Genomic DNA, 13,657 nt, shown 5'->3' with positions numbered 1-13,657 from the left:
TGATAGCGACGCGTCTGCGGTTGCCGTTTTCTACTTTAAAATAAACGTGTAATAAACAAATAAACAAATAAACATACAAACAAACAAACAACAATCTACTGTCTTCTGTTTTGGAAATCATACAGCTGTCTGCTTCTTGGTCGATGATTGCTTCTCGGTCGATGACTTCTTCTCGGTCGATGTCTGCTTCTCGGTCGATGACTTCTCCTCGGTCAGCGCCTGCGCTAAATAAACAAATAAACAAACAAACAACAAACAGCAATATACTGTCTTCTGTTTTTGAAATCATACAGCTGTCTGCTTCTCGGTCGATGTCTGTTTCTCAGTCGATGACTTCTCCTCGGTCAGCGCCTGCGCTGGAGGGTTGCTCTCGCCGCTCTCGTCGACCTCAGCAGGCTCTGTCTCGACCTTCTTCGGCACCGGTCTCGAGTCCTTCCCGCCCTGCGTGCCGACCTTCAAGAAAAACGAGCAGATGAGTCCGACGCCGCCCATTCCGACCGCAAACCAATAAGCGGAGCGGTACCCGCGGTGCAGGATCGCGCGGTCCTGGTTCTCGATATCGGGTCCGATCTGGGATGTGACGATTGCGGTCGACGCCGCGACGCCGATGGTGGACGCGACCTGCGTCATGACGTTGAAGATTCCCGCTGCGGTGGACTTGTACTGCGGGGTGACGCAGGAGAGCGAGAATTGGTTGGCGACGTTGTAGGCGAGGTCGGCGCCGACGACGACGATGGCGAGCGCGGGGAAGGTCATGGCCCAGTAGGTGAGATCGAGCGGGTCGAGTGCCCAGAGGAGGGCGGCGATGACGAACGCGGACATGGCGATGATCATCAGGATGCGGCCTGGCACGCGGTGGAGCACGAACGCGGCGATGATGTTGACGATGATGCCTGAGACTGTCTGCGGCATCATGGCTGCTGTGGTGAGGATCGGTGTGTAGCCTCTGATGTGCTGGAAGGTCAGAGAGGCAAAGTAGATGAGCACGCCTTGAAAGTCCATCCATCCGCAGGCAACAGTTATCATGCACTGTAGATGTTAGCTCATGTTGATACAAATCAAGTTGCTGATCGATAGAGATGAACTTACCAGCGCAAACCCTTTCTTCTTCCAAATAAAAAGAGGCATCAGAGGTCTCGGCGCATAATGCTCCCAGACAACAAAGGAGCAAATCAACACAGCTCCGACGACAAGCAACGCGATAATGTAGGACGTCCCCCACCCATTCGGCGCCGAGCTCGCGCCGGCGATCGAGTAGATGAACAAGATGAGTCCCGAGGTCGAGAGCACGACGCCGAGATAATCGAGCTCTTTGATAAGCCCCCAGCTCGTCCTCCAGTCGCGCTTGACGATGAGCGGCGCGCCGCCCACGACGGCGATGATTTTGTTTGCGTAGATCGCACAGGCCTCGTCGCTCGGGAGCAGGAAGAAGATGCCGACGGTGAGAAAGGCGTAGACGATGGCGAAGAAGAAGAGGTTCGCGCGCCAGCTGATGAACTGCGTGCATATTCCCGACACGACGAGGCCCAGGATGGCGCCGAGCGGGGCGCCGGCGGCGAAGGTCGCCATGGCCTTGTTCTTGCGCCGGCCGTTGGGGTAGATTGTGCCCAGCGTGCCGGCCGCGGCAGAGGGCGCGGTGGCACCGGCGAGGGCCTGCAGGCCGCGCATGACGTCAAAGACGATGTCAGACTTCATAAAGCCGATGATGAGCGAGAAGATGGTGTACCAGGAAAAGGCAAAGAGGAGCATGCGCTTGCGGCCGAGGATGTCAGAGAGACGGCCCATGACGAGCATGGTCGAGCCGGTGACGAGGGAGTAGGAAGTGACTGTCCAGCTGAGCTGGCCGCCGTCGATGTTGAACGATTTCGAGACGTGCGGAAGGGCGAGCTGCATGGCGCCTTGGTTGGCGGAGTTCATGATGGGCGCGAAGGCGAGCATGACGACGCAGAGACACTCCTGCGCGGTCGAGGCGAAGAGCTCCGGACGGGCCTCGGGGTCGGGCAGGTCCATTGTGAGTAGAGCGCTGCTGGAGCTGTAGAAGATCAAGATGCTGGCTAGGAGAGTTGCATTGTAGGGCGATATTCAAAGAGGAAATCTGGAGATAAACACCGCAGCCGGGGTTGAACTGTGCGGGCAGCTTTGGCTCGGCTTCTGCGATTACGGTTTAGATGTCTCGGAAGCGGAGATGGGGGAGGATTCAAGCCTGCTGAAGTTGATTGAATAGTATTCGGATTAGATCTGGTAGAATACTGCTGCTTTTCTGATTACAGAGATGCAATTATCATCATCTTATAAAACTATCTATGGACAAAAAGCAGACTTTAAGCGGATCCGACCGAGGGTTAGACTCTCGGAACCAGCCCACCGAAGGCGGAACCCCGGAACCCCAGAACGAACCCTGCGCTGATTGTTTTATGTAATCGATTACAACAATATATTTGTCAACTGTTTCTATTCTACTATATACATCATCACTTGCCCACGCAAAACCTCGAGAAAACAACTCCAAGAACATCCTCGACGTTCATCGACTCACCCGTGATCCTCCCCACACACTCGGCCGCGTACCGGATCTCCTCGGACGCAATCACCACGTCGTCCAACCGCGCGTTCTCTAGAAACCGCGTCAGGCCCGGCACGACCTCCTGCGTGATGATCTCCTTCACCCGCGCAGACGCGCCTACTGGTGCGCTGCTTTCCGCTGTAGTCCACTCCTCGCCGTCGCCGTAGAGTAATGTAGAGAAACTGGCCGCGAACCGCTCCGTCAGCTCGGAGAGGCCGATCTCGTGCGTACATGAGATCCCAAACACGTTCCCGCGCGCAACCCCAAACTCACGCGCATACCTCTGCAAAACACCCTCGAGCACCTCCTCTGATTCCTCCAGCCGATCAATCTTATTAACCGCGACAAGCACAAGCGGATCTCTCTTCCCGCTACACACGTCCTGCAACTCGCGCCTGACAGAAGCATGCCACTCCGCGTTCTCGACAATCGCAGGAACAACGACGACCACAACGTCCGCCTCGGCGCTCTTCTGCCTCGCGCGCACAATCCCCTGCGCCTCGATCGCGTCCGCCGCCGTCAGACTGCCGCGCACACCCGCCGTGTCTGTCAGCACGACTTTATACCCGCCCAGCTCGAGCCCGACCTCGACGACGTCGCGCGTCGTGCCCGGGATATCGCTCACGATCGCGGCGTCGCGCCTCGCGAGCGCGTTCAAAAGCGACGACTTGCCCGCGTTCGGAGGGCCGAGTAACGCGAGCTTGATCCCGCCGAGTAAGATCTCCGACCGCTCGATCTGCTCGACATGCCTTCGTATCCTCTCCAGCAGCCCGCGCACTTTCGCCACCGAGTCGGCGAAGATGTCGCTGTCGACGCCGGTGTCGCTCATTTGCTCGTCAAAATAGCCTTCTTCTGAGAAATCAATGATCGCGGCCATCAGACCCGAGATCTCAAGCAGCTCGCTCTGCCACCCGTTATACACCCGTCTCATATACCCGCCCGCGCTCGCCGCCGCCGCGACCCGCTGCGCCTCGGTCTCGGCATCAATCATACCACCGACACCCTCGACCTGCGTCAAATCCAACCTCGAATTTGTAAACGCGCGCATCGTGAACTCGCCTGGCTCGGCGTAGCGCACGGCGGGCGCCACGTCGCCGTCGTTGCCAGAGTCGAGCGCCGGATCCTGGCCGTAGCTGGCGATCGCGCGCAAAACGGCAGCAATCACAGCGCGGCCGCCGTGTACATGCAGCTCAACTATGTCCTCGCCCGTGTACGAGCGGGGGCCGGGGAAGAAGATCGTGAGTGCGTCGTCGAGGATCTCGGTCGCGGAGCCGGCGGAGGACACGGTAGGAGAGTACAGCCTTCGCAGGGACGCCAGCCGCGGTTTGGGGTCGAAATTTGTCCGCGTCAGTCGTTGCAGTATCTACATTATTAGCCTCCTCCTGAATAAGATCTATTAGATCAAACTCACTAGTTTACTCCGCGGACCAGATAGTCGAATAACACCCAACGCCGCTCTGCCAGGTGCGGTCGAGAGCGCATAGATCGTCGGCTTGTGCGGTCCAGCAGCCACAGACGTGCTATACAGTCGCCCTACAAATAAAGAAACCGCATTATTGAGAAACAGAGGCCGCATGGTATCTATCGTGTGCTCGCCATGGTGCAATGACGAGATGCGATGGGTAAAATAATAAAAAATAAAAATAAAAAAATCTGAAAGTAAACTTTTGCTGACCCCTGAAAACTTCAATTTTTATTTCTGATTTCTGATATTCCGATATTCTGACAATTCTGCAATTGTTCTTTGTCTTTGCATTTGGTTTTGTTGTTCTAATTGCTGTTGTTATTATCATTTGCATTTTGTTTATTATCTTCCATCATGCTGCTCATCCGAAGAACACACTGCCAGCGCAACCTCCTCCGCTCTCTCCGCTACTCCTCCTCCTCTTCCTCCTCCTCCTCCTCCTCCTCATCGCCAACCACCCCCAACGCAGACACCACCACACAATCCGCCCCCCGCCGGATATCATACGAACCTCCACGTCTCCCCCCTCTCGACCTCTCCTCTACAAAGAACACCCGCCGCGGCTGGCGCCCCAGCACACCCGTCAAAGCAGCGCTCGGCATCGCCGGCGCGCTCTACGCAGCCTACCTCTTTAAGACGCACTTTGTCGACGACACCCACACCATCCCGCCGTCCGACCTCCCATCCGCCCCCGCGCTTGACCCGGCTGCGTTCTCGACCTTTATCCTCACGCACCGCGAGAAAGTCGCTGACGACCTCTACATCATCGAGCTCTCGCCTCCCTACGAAAAGGTAAAGCACCTGCAAAAGTCCCGCAAGAAGCGCACGCCCGAAAACGACCCGCGCGACCCCCCGCTCGCAAACGATCCGGGTCTTATTGGCGTTTGGGACGGGTCCCGGACCTGGTCGATCGAAGTCGTGCAGCCGCAGCTGCAGGTCGTGAGAAAGTACACTCCCCTTCCGCTCTACTACGTCCTCGGCCTGCGTCCGTCATCCACCTCGCCGTCAGGCACCGAGCGCACCGCCCTGCTCCGCATCCTAGGCCCGACCCCGGACGACGACGAAGGCAAGCTCGTGCTCGTCGTCCGCCGCTACGCAGACGGCGAACTCTCCCGCTACCTCTGCGGCATCCCCATCAACTCCCGCGTCGCCGTCCGCGGGCCCTTCACCGAACTCTCGCTCCCGGAATCCGTCCAGCCTCGGAGCATAACCGACGCCAAACGCCGCCATCTCGCGCTCAAAGCACCGTTCATCCTCCCCTTGCTCACGCCGATGTCGGACTCGCCGTCCTCGCTCCCGCCGCCGCTCGCTCGGCCCCAGGTCCCTGCCGACATCGTCTTCTTCGCCGCGGGAACGGGTATCGCGCCCGTGCTGCAGCTCTTGCTCAGTAAAAACCCGCCTCCGGGACAGACAATAATCCACTACTCTGTCCGCACGCGCGCCGACGCTTCCGCATTCAACCGCATCCTGCTCTTCCTCGAGCGCGCGGGTCGCGCCCAAGTCCACCTGCACGTCGACGACGAACGCACCCGTCTCAATCCTTCCGACGTCCCGCGCCCGACTTCCGCAACCGACCTCGAACGCTACGCGGCCTCAACGCAAGGCAAATCCGAGCGCGACAGATTCTACTCTGAAAACAGCGCTGCAAACAAGTTTGCAAACGCGGTCGAGTGGACGGACGCGCGGAATAAGGCGTTTCGCGGGAAACCGCCTGCGCGGCCGATGTTTGCGATCGTCTCTGGACCGGAGGGGTTTGTGGAGTATGTCGCGGGAAAACGCGCGGACGTGTCGACTTTGAACTCGCCGGTTGGGACGAGGCCGGTGGAGGACGATGGTAATGAGCAGGGCAAGGTTGGTGGGTTGCTGAAAAGTAAAGGATGGGACGAGTCGAACGTGTATAAACTATAACTGCTCTGATCCTAGATGTAAATACTTAATCTTTGATGTAAATACTATGTGTTCTATGCCATTCAAAACGTCCTATGTATATAGCTACGTGAAAACACCGCTCTATCATCAAGATAGAATGAACGTACAAACAGAAACATGAATATGAATAACTCCAGCCGATCCCATAAACAAAGTAGACAAAGTAAACAAATAGGCAAATAAAATCAACTCTCGTAATCCTCCATCGGAATCGTGTCCTTGACCACGATAATCTCCTTGGACAACAACTCCCTCAGCACATCGCTAATCACAATCCGCCCACTCACGTCCGGCTTCAACGGCAAAGTCTTATCCGGCAACCCGTCCGGGAACGCGCCGTTGCTGTTATTCGACGGCACCGCCGAGATAGGCGAGCTCCAGCCTCCTCCGCCGGAGGGCAGCGGCTCCTTGTTTTTGCGGTCGATGGCCTCGACGGTGCGCTGGAAGCGGTAGAAAAGAGCCTCGGCGCGCGTCAGGGTTTCTTCGACGTCGATCGTCTTGGAGAGCTCGTTCATGTACTTTAGCACCTCGTCAAAGTGCTCGAGATGCTCCATGATGACGTCCTTGTGCTTGTCGAGGATGGCGAGCGCGACAAAGAGCACAAACTGCGAGGTCAGGTAATCGGTCCAGAGCACTTCCCACAGCCGCAGCACATCATCCCACTTGAACTCGCGCTTGAACCACACGAGCAGCATGCGGAAGACAAAGAAGAAGTTTGTCGAGTCTGCTTTCTCGAGATGGGTGTACAGCTTCGGCTCCATCAGCTGCACGAGGTTATCGAGCGCGAGCAGCTGGCGATGCATCCCGCTCTGGTCGCGCAGGAAGTTGCGCTCCATGCGGTTCATGAACCCGACAAACGCCCAGAACGCGACCGCGTCGTCCTGGATCACGGCGTAGATCGGCGACAGCAAATCAGACATGCCCTGCACGTACCCGAGCGTGGTGTTGTATTCGTTATAGGTAATGAGCATGTCTTTGAGTTGCTCGAGATGCACGTTCGTGCCGATGTTTGCAAACGGCGAGTCCGGGTCCGGGTGGGGCGTGTCCTCGCCCGCAAACAGCGGGATATTGCGATCCGTCCGATGCACGTCCTTTTCGATCCGGTTCCGCTGGTCTTTCCACACCGGATCGGACTTTTGCCGCTCGACGTCGTCCCACCATTGCCGTTTTAGTCGGTAGTATTCGTCGCGCTTGGACGCCATTATCACTTGTCTGTCGAGCTGGGAGGAGTCCCAGGGGTAGAGACCGAGCAGGAACAGCCACGCCTCGGGGCGCACATCAGGAGCCAGGCCCTAGAAAGAATTAGCAGTGTCAAAAAGAAGAGAAAAGAAAAGACATACACCATGAAAGATTCGCTCTTTGACTTCACTGACAGTAATACAGAGTCTCCCCGAATGATCAAAGAAGGCCTTCCACTCCTCACTAGAGACCTCATTCCGTCGCTCGACGCGGTCGTCGACGTTCAAAACACCAAAGTCAGAACCGATATGATCGCCGACGACGTCGGTCCACACGATCTTTGTCTTATTCCGCTCCGCCTCCTCCGAGATTGTCATTGCCCATTTCGCAAGATAGACCCTCGCGGAATCAAAGTCGTCGCCGAGCTGACGGACCTCGGGCACGTTGAGCATGGCTCTCACCGCCGGCGGCGAGTTGCCGATGACGTCCTGGGCGGTGCGGCGGGAGAAGCGGGTGACGCGGGCGAGACGCTCGAGCACGTTCCAGCGGGCGTCTTTGACGAGTTTTGAAAGCGAGTCGCGGTCGGAGACGGGCTCGATGCGGGCGTTGGGGGGCGAGAAGGAGAGCAGGTCGTCTGGGTCGGGGTTGATGAGGTAGAGGCGCTGTTCGAAGGTTGATTTCTCGACGGAGGAGTAGCGTCTGAGGTACTTCATGAACTGGTCGCCGCCCCAGAAGAGGTCGCCGTCGGGGGCGAAGGGGGTGAATTTCTTGTTTCGCTGTTTTTGCTGGAGGATTGTGCTCTGGGACTCTGCGTCGTGGAAGAAGAGCGCGGGGACGACGTCCTCGTCGCGGGTGTGGATGAGGATGGAGCCCCACCACCAGCCGAGAGAAGGCGGTCGGAGCATGACGGAGTAGAGGCGGGCGAGCGGGATGGCGAAGGCAAAGGTCGAGATGGAGGAGATGGGAGGGAGCGAGACGTAGACGTCCGAGGCCGGGCCGTCCTCGGGATGGAGATCTACTTTGGAGTAGGCGCGGAAGTCGTCGCCTCTGAGGAGGGACTCTGGCATCCACGCGAGCAGGATCTCTCTGTCGGACGAGGCATTCGGGGGCCGGACGAGGGCGATGAAGCCGGGGATGTTGTCTTTTGCGGAGGGAGTTGGGTGGACGTAGACCTTTGATTTGGCAAAGAGAAGTTTGCCTTTGGATGAGTTTGGCGGGGCGGTGTCGATAGCAGCGAGGGGCCGGGCGACACGGGAAGAGTGCAGCGAGGAAGAAGCCGAGAAGGCCATCTTCAGACGTGGGCTTTAGCACTGGCGCTGGCGCAGGCACTGGTGAGGATGAGGGGATGGTGAAGATAAGAACTGGAGGAGGCGATCTTTGATCTTTACGGAGTAGACCGCGGGCGGTGTTGAGTTGGGGATGAAAGTGCGGGTTTTGTGGTGGGCGGAGGGGGTGTTTGAAGACCCAGAACACTGCGCCTCGTCGCCGTCAGCGCTTGCGTGGCGGACGCTGATCTCCTAGATCACCGTAGTTCACCATAGTTGATAGCGCGGTAGAAGTCAGCAGCAGCCAGCACTCAGTCAGAGCAGCAGCAGAGCATCAGCAGAGCATCAGCAGAGCAGAGATGGCATCAGTGCAGCAACAGCCCAGCGGAGGACTATGGTCGCGTCTGAAACGATACGGAGCGACGACGGTGGCCGCGTTCGGGGACGACGTCGACGGGGAGACGGAGGACGAGACGCATGTGCACAAGGTGCTGGTGCAGTACTATTTGGACACGTACGGGATGGTGCCGACGTTTCTGGGCGGGACGGGGCAGCCTGTGCAGCCGACGGCGAGGAGGAGGATGAATATGCCGGGAATGCCAGGGATGCCGGGCGGGTTTGGCCATGGGTCGAGTGAGCAGAGTGCTCAGTATCAACAAAGTGCTCAGCAGCAGTCTGCTCATCAGCAATCGCAGCAATACTACAGTCCTCAGCCTGAGTATGCGCAGCAGCCGATGCCTCAGCAGCAGCAGCAGCAGCAGCAGCAGCAGCATCTGCAACCGCAACATCCACATCCACACCAATATCAGCAGCAGCAGCAGCAGCAGCAACAACAACCTACGAGCTACAGTCCGAACCCAAGCCAGAGCCCGAGACGAACGACACCTAAACCATCACTACAGGATGTGTACCAGCGCAGTCACGCGAGTCCTGCGCCAAGCGGACCGCGTGCATCGATCGATACGGTGGACTCGAGGCGGTCGTCGGGCGAGTCGCGGGTGCGGGAGAAGCTGCAGCGGCGGCGGGTGGATCCGGGAGGAGCGGGAAGTGCGGGAGGTCAGGGACCGAGGCCGGTGAATGGGAGGAGGGCGGGGGGGGTGGTAGAAGTAGAGAGAGAGAGAGAGTGGTAGAGAGTGGTAGAGAAGTAGTAGAGAAGTAGTAGAGTAGATCATTACATAAGTTCTTACTAATATATCTTACATAAGCTCTTACTACTGGTGACAGTTCATAAGTGTGACAGGGCGCGCCGCAGTCACAAACGGACGAGGACCAAGCAGCGCGACGCAGAGAAGGAATCTGGAAGCAGCTGCAGCTGGTGCAGAGACGCATGTTTGTTGATGTTATTGTTGTTGTTGTTTGTTTGTTTGTTTATCTTTTGTCTATCATCTGTCTGTTTGTTTACTTCACATCACTCTGCTATTCCACTGTGAGGCAGGCTGCGTACATTAAAGTTCTACGCGCTCGGCTGCGCACAATCTACAAACGCGTACCTGAGCTCTGCGCTGAGGTACCTCGACCCGGTCCCAGCCTGTTCTTCTCCTGTTTCTGGTTCTGTCCTGCTGCTTTTGGCTGCGGGTGCGTATAAATACTGCTGCTCTCTCCTGCTCTGGTTTCCTGTCCTCTATCTTCTTTCTCAACCTCATCCCTCTACCCTCTCTACCTTCCTTATCGATACCATGCTCCTCCTCCTCCTCCTCCTCTCCCTCTCCCTCTCCCTCCCCTTCATCGCCGCCCGCCCCCTCGCCCTCCTCCCCAGAGACAACCCCTCCATCACCGCAACCTACTCCTACCCCTCCGCGTTCTCCCTCTCCTCCTTCGGCCTCCACGTCGACGACACCCCCGTCCCCGTCTTCTCCTACATCGACTACGACTACGCCCACTACTCCAACGGCGCCTACAACGTCACCTACACTATCACCGTCTCCTCGCCCGACTACATCGACTCCACCGACTCCATCTCCATCTCCCCGAACTCCCTCGCCATCGACTGCTCGCTCTCCGACGACCACTACTCCTTCACCTTCCCCCTCACCGGCACAAACTACATCATCGTCAAGATCGGGTCTCAGCGCGAACTCGTCATCTTCGCCGACCCGCCCGAGCTGCACAACCCCTACGACGACGGCTCGCCCGTCATCTCCGTCACCGACTCTTCTTACAACGCCGACGCAAACGCAACCTCCGTCTCCACCGACGCCTTCCAGCGCGCCATCGACGACTCGGCCGCGTCCGGCGCGGTCTGCTACGTCCCTGCCGGAGAGTACCTCGTCGGCACCCTCATCCTGCCCAGCAACACGCGTTTCTTTGTCGACGAAGGCGCGTTCGTGCGCTCGACGGCAAACTACGACGACTACGAGCTCGACTTTGAAAAGGGCGGATACCCGATCGTGCACTGGATCCGCACTGCTATCGACTCGTCAAACATCTCAATCTACGGGCGTGGCATGTTTGACGCGCGTGGAGCCGACTGTCTTGCGGCTGCGACGCCGTTCAAGATGATTGTCATCCAGCCCCTGAGCACGACGTCGTTTACCTACGACGGGCCGATGATTCGCGAGTCTGGGTTCTGGACAATGACGCCGACGATGGTCAAGTACGGCACGATCAAGAACCTCAAGATTATCAACAACCTGACTACCACAGAAAACGACGGAATCGACATCATGCACTCGTCTGATGTGACGGTCGAGCACGCGCTCATCATCTCCGGCGACGACGCGTACTCGCTCAAGACCTGGAACCCTTCCACCGACGTCGCCGACAGCTGGCCGAAGACGGCCGGCGCGGGCGACGGACCGGGCGACGACCCGCTGTTTACGTCTGACACAAACATCCTGATCACCGACACCGTTGCCTGGACGGGGTGTATCGGGTGGAAGATTGGCTACGGCACGTACGAGCCCGTGGTGAACTCGCAGGTCACACATTCGACGCTGTACCAGGGCGCGATTGGTTTTGGCGTGGACTCGAAGCAGTCGAGCAGTTCGTCGGTGGTTCAGAATATCACGTACGAGTCGATTGCGGTGGAGCAGATTGTCGAGGGCCATGGTCTTTACTACGGCGGGTGGATGGCGATCATGACGCGGCAGGGCAATTCCGGAGTTGCGAACGTGAAGGACATCACGGTGAAGGACATCACTGTGAAGGATCTAGGCGGCCGGGAGGCGCATATTCTTGGCTACGACGAGGACGCGACGGTGTCGAATGTTGAGATTACGAACGTTACGTTTGGGGATTCGTCGAGCGCGTACTCGATTCTGTCGGGGATACTGACGTGGATCAATAACTTGCTGGGGAACCTTGTGGAGAGCTTTGACGACCTGAAGATTAGCAAGAACGGCTATACGAGCGATATTTCGTACTCGACGAGTTAGAATAGAATAGAATAGAGATAGAGATAATAGAGATATAAACATAGCAGAACAGAATAGAATAGAAACAGGTACATGCGGGATATTGACAGACCGCGCGTTTCAGCAGCGTAGATCATCAAAGTTGCGTATTTTTTAGTTTCGAGGACTTTTAACCTGAGACGAGAGGAGGCGAGGGGGCGTAGAAAGGAGGGAGGAGTGGGACCGAGGGGTTTTGTGAGTTGTTCTTTTGTTATTCTATTGTATTGTATTGTATTGTATTGTTGTTATTGTTATAATATCCTAGCTAGTTTATAGTCATATTCTATTCATATATAGTCTTCATATAGAATCATATCATAGTCCACAACTACAGTTAAATATTCAACTCTTGTCAGGTCATCTCCCAACGTCAGGTTAGGCTTCAGTCAACCTTGTCTCCTGTTTTCCTGCCATTCACAACTTTGTTTGTGGTTCAGCGAGTAGCTGTACAGTAGTCAGTACTGTGGTCTAGAGTCTGTGTGGTCTAGAGTCTAGTGATCCAAGTCTATGTGTAAGTAGAAGTAGAAGTAGAATAGAAGTAGAAGTAGCCTCAACTCTCTCTGCTCTTAAATGCGCTACATTTGCTGCTCAAACAATCTACTTGAAACCACTTTTCTTTTTCTTTTTCTTTTTCTTCTTCTTTTCTTCTTTTCTTATCTGTTCTTATCTGTTCTTCTCTTATTTGTTCTATCTTTCTTCTTCTAATTCTCTCTTATTCTCTCTTCACACACCAAGAAAAGTGTGATATCTTCCTCATCCATGGTCCATAGTCCGCCTGTGTACCTACCTTCATTCCTTTCTTGCAGATATGTGACTGCCTACTCATATCACGCATCTCAATAGCTTGACGCTTGACATCTACGTAGATACCATGGATGAACCCATGCAGTATACTATGAATACGCAAGCTACTAGCAACTAGCAACTACGAGCTACTAGCACTACACTCTACTCTTTTATATACATGTACACTGCATTGTGATATACAACCATCTGATAACATCTTGACTGCACTCATGATAACTTTTGTTTATTATATTCCGTCCACCTTTTGCTTATCCTCTTCTACCCTACTCGGTCTCAAGAGTTCCCCGCTCAGAAACGTAGATTCCGTCCAAGAACTTTCGGATATCCTTGTTCCGCACACGGCAGATCTGCTGAATGTCCGCAGCGCACTGCGACACGTTCTCGAGCGAGTTGCCGGTCAGCACCAGCTCGTCCTTCTGCGCGCTCGAAATAGCAACAGTCACTCCCTCGTGCACCGCAACGCTGCGCACGCGCTTCTCGCCCAAAAAGTTGCGGATCTCGACCTCCTTGCCGTCGCCGACGACGTTGACGTTGATGGGGAAATGGGCGTAGACGTAACGCATCTTGTACTGGTAGCCTGTATTATTTGTTAATCTGTGTTCTATCAACTTGTCTTTTGCTCAGAGGAACCCACCCTTGGTGACACCGGTAATCATGTTCTTGATCAAAGTCTTGATGGTTCGCAGAGCAGCGACGTGCTTGCGGTCTCCATGGTGCACAGTGAGCTTGATGGCGGCGTCCGAGATCTTGGTGAACGCGAGGTTGATGTGACGCAGGTTCTTGGTGAGGGTGCCGCGGGGACCGGTGACAACGACAAACCGAGCCTTGATCGACACGGTGACGCCCTCGGGGATCTCGAGGATCTCGTCTGACTGAATGTACTTCATGATGCTGAGTGTGCTGCTGCTGAGTGTGCGGATGGTCTGCTGCTGCTGCTGCTGCTGCTGCTGGGCTTTGGACTGGCGAGGAGTTGGAGATGGCGTTGTGTTGCTGAGCCCCAGCAGCAGTCACACTTAATAACCCTACACTATGTAACCCTACATTCAGCTCAATATCA

General features: G+C 56.0%; 7 protein-coding genes across 7 annotated transcripts; 2 read left to right on the top strand and 5 right to left on the bottom strand.

Annotated features, from left to right (window-relative positions):
• Positions 1 to 2,287, bottom strand: BZA70DRAFT_178192 (major facilitator superfamily-domain-containing protein). Its single transcript, XM_064909917.1, has 2 exons — positions 1,090 to 2,287; positions 1 to 1,029 (listed from the first exon to the last, which is right to left on the bottom strand). Exons 1-2 carry the CDS (start codon positions 2,008 to 2,010, stop codon positions 286 to 288), a joined length of 1,665 nt encoding a protein of 554 aa, XP_064767625.1. The 5' UTR covers positions 2,011 to 2,287; the 3' UTR covers positions 1 to 285.
• Positions 2,288 to 2,422: 135 nt separating this feature from the next.
• On the bottom strand, positions 2,423 to 4,179 carry BZA70DRAFT_279530 (GTP-binding protein TrmE N-terminus-domain-containing protein). Its single transcript, XM_064912794.1, has 2 exons — positions 3,975 to 4,179; positions 2,423 to 3,926 (listed from the first exon to the last, which is right to left on the bottom strand). Exons 1-2 carry the CDS (start codon positions 4,137 to 4,139, stop codon positions 2,472 to 2,474), a joined length of 1,620 nt encoding a protein of 539 aa, XP_064767624.1. The 5' UTR covers positions 4,140 to 4,179; the 3' UTR covers positions 2,423 to 2,471.
• A 24-nt stretch (positions 4,180 to 4,203) lies between these two features.
• On the top strand, positions 4,204 to 6,219 carry BZA70DRAFT_178182 (uncharacterized protein). The gene has a single exon (XM_064909916.1). The coding sequence runs from the start codon at positions 4,383 to 4,385 to the stop codon at positions 5,934 to 5,936; it is 1,554 nt and encodes a 517-aa protein (XP_064767623.1). The 5' UTR covers positions 4,204 to 4,382; the 3' UTR covers positions 5,937 to 6,219.
• BZA70DRAFT_178179 (rab-GTPase-TBC domain-containing protein) lies at positions 6,040 to 8,592 on the bottom strand. The gene is made up of 2 exons (XM_064909915.1): positions 7,298 to 8,592; positions 6,040 to 7,249 (listed from the first exon to the last, which is right to left on the bottom strand). The coding sequence occupies exons 1-2, from the start codon at positions 8,423 to 8,425 to the stop codon at positions 6,143 to 6,145; spliced, it is 2,235 nt and encodes a 744-aa protein (XP_064767622.1). The 5' UTR covers positions 8,426 to 8,592; the 3' UTR covers positions 6,040 to 6,142.
• Positions 8,593 to 8,665: 73 nt separating this feature from the next.
• Positions 8,666 to 9,223, bottom strand: BZA70DRAFT_279527 (uncharacterized protein). The gene has a single exon (XM_064912793.1). It carries the CDS (start codon positions 9,187 to 9,189, stop codon positions 8,794 to 8,796), a length of 396 nt encoding a protein of 131 aa, XP_064767621.1. The 5' UTR covers positions 9,190 to 9,223; the 3' UTR covers positions 8,666 to 8,793.
• Positions 9,224 to 10,025: 802 nt separating this feature from the next.
• BZA70DRAFT_279524 (pectin lyase fold/virulence factor) lies at positions 10,026 to 11,944 on the top strand. The gene has a single exon (XM_064912792.1). The coding sequence runs from the start codon at positions 10,078 to 10,080 to the stop codon at positions 11,773 to 11,775; it is 1,698 nt and encodes a 565-aa protein (XP_064767620.1). The 5' UTR covers positions 10,026 to 10,077; the 3' UTR covers positions 11,776 to 11,944.
• Positions 11,945 to 12,761: 817 nt separating this feature from the next.
• Positions 12,762 to 13,595, bottom strand: BZA70DRAFT_279523 (uncharacterized protein). The gene is made up of 2 exons (XM_064912791.1): positions 13,235 to 13,595; positions 12,762 to 13,177 (listed from the first exon to the last, which is right to left on the bottom strand). Exons 1-2 carry the CDS (start codon positions 13,485 to 13,487, stop codon positions 12,864 to 12,866), a joined length of 567 nt encoding a protein of 188 aa, XP_064767619.1. The 5' UTR covers positions 13,488 to 13,595; the 3' UTR covers positions 12,762 to 12,863.
• Between the last annotated feature and the right edge of the window lie 62 nt (positions 13,596 to 13,657).

This window comes from Myxozyma melibiosi, assembly GCF_037950935.1.
Source record: "Myxozyma melibiosi strain Phaff 52-87 chromosome Unknown BZA70scaffold_7, whole genome shotgun sequence".
Classification (NCBI taxonomy): Eukaryota; Fungi; Ascomycota; class Lipomycetes; order Lipomycetales; family Lipomycetaceae; genus Myxozyma; species Myxozyma melibiosi.
This window is presented reverse-complemented; position numbering and strand designations above follow the sequence as displayed.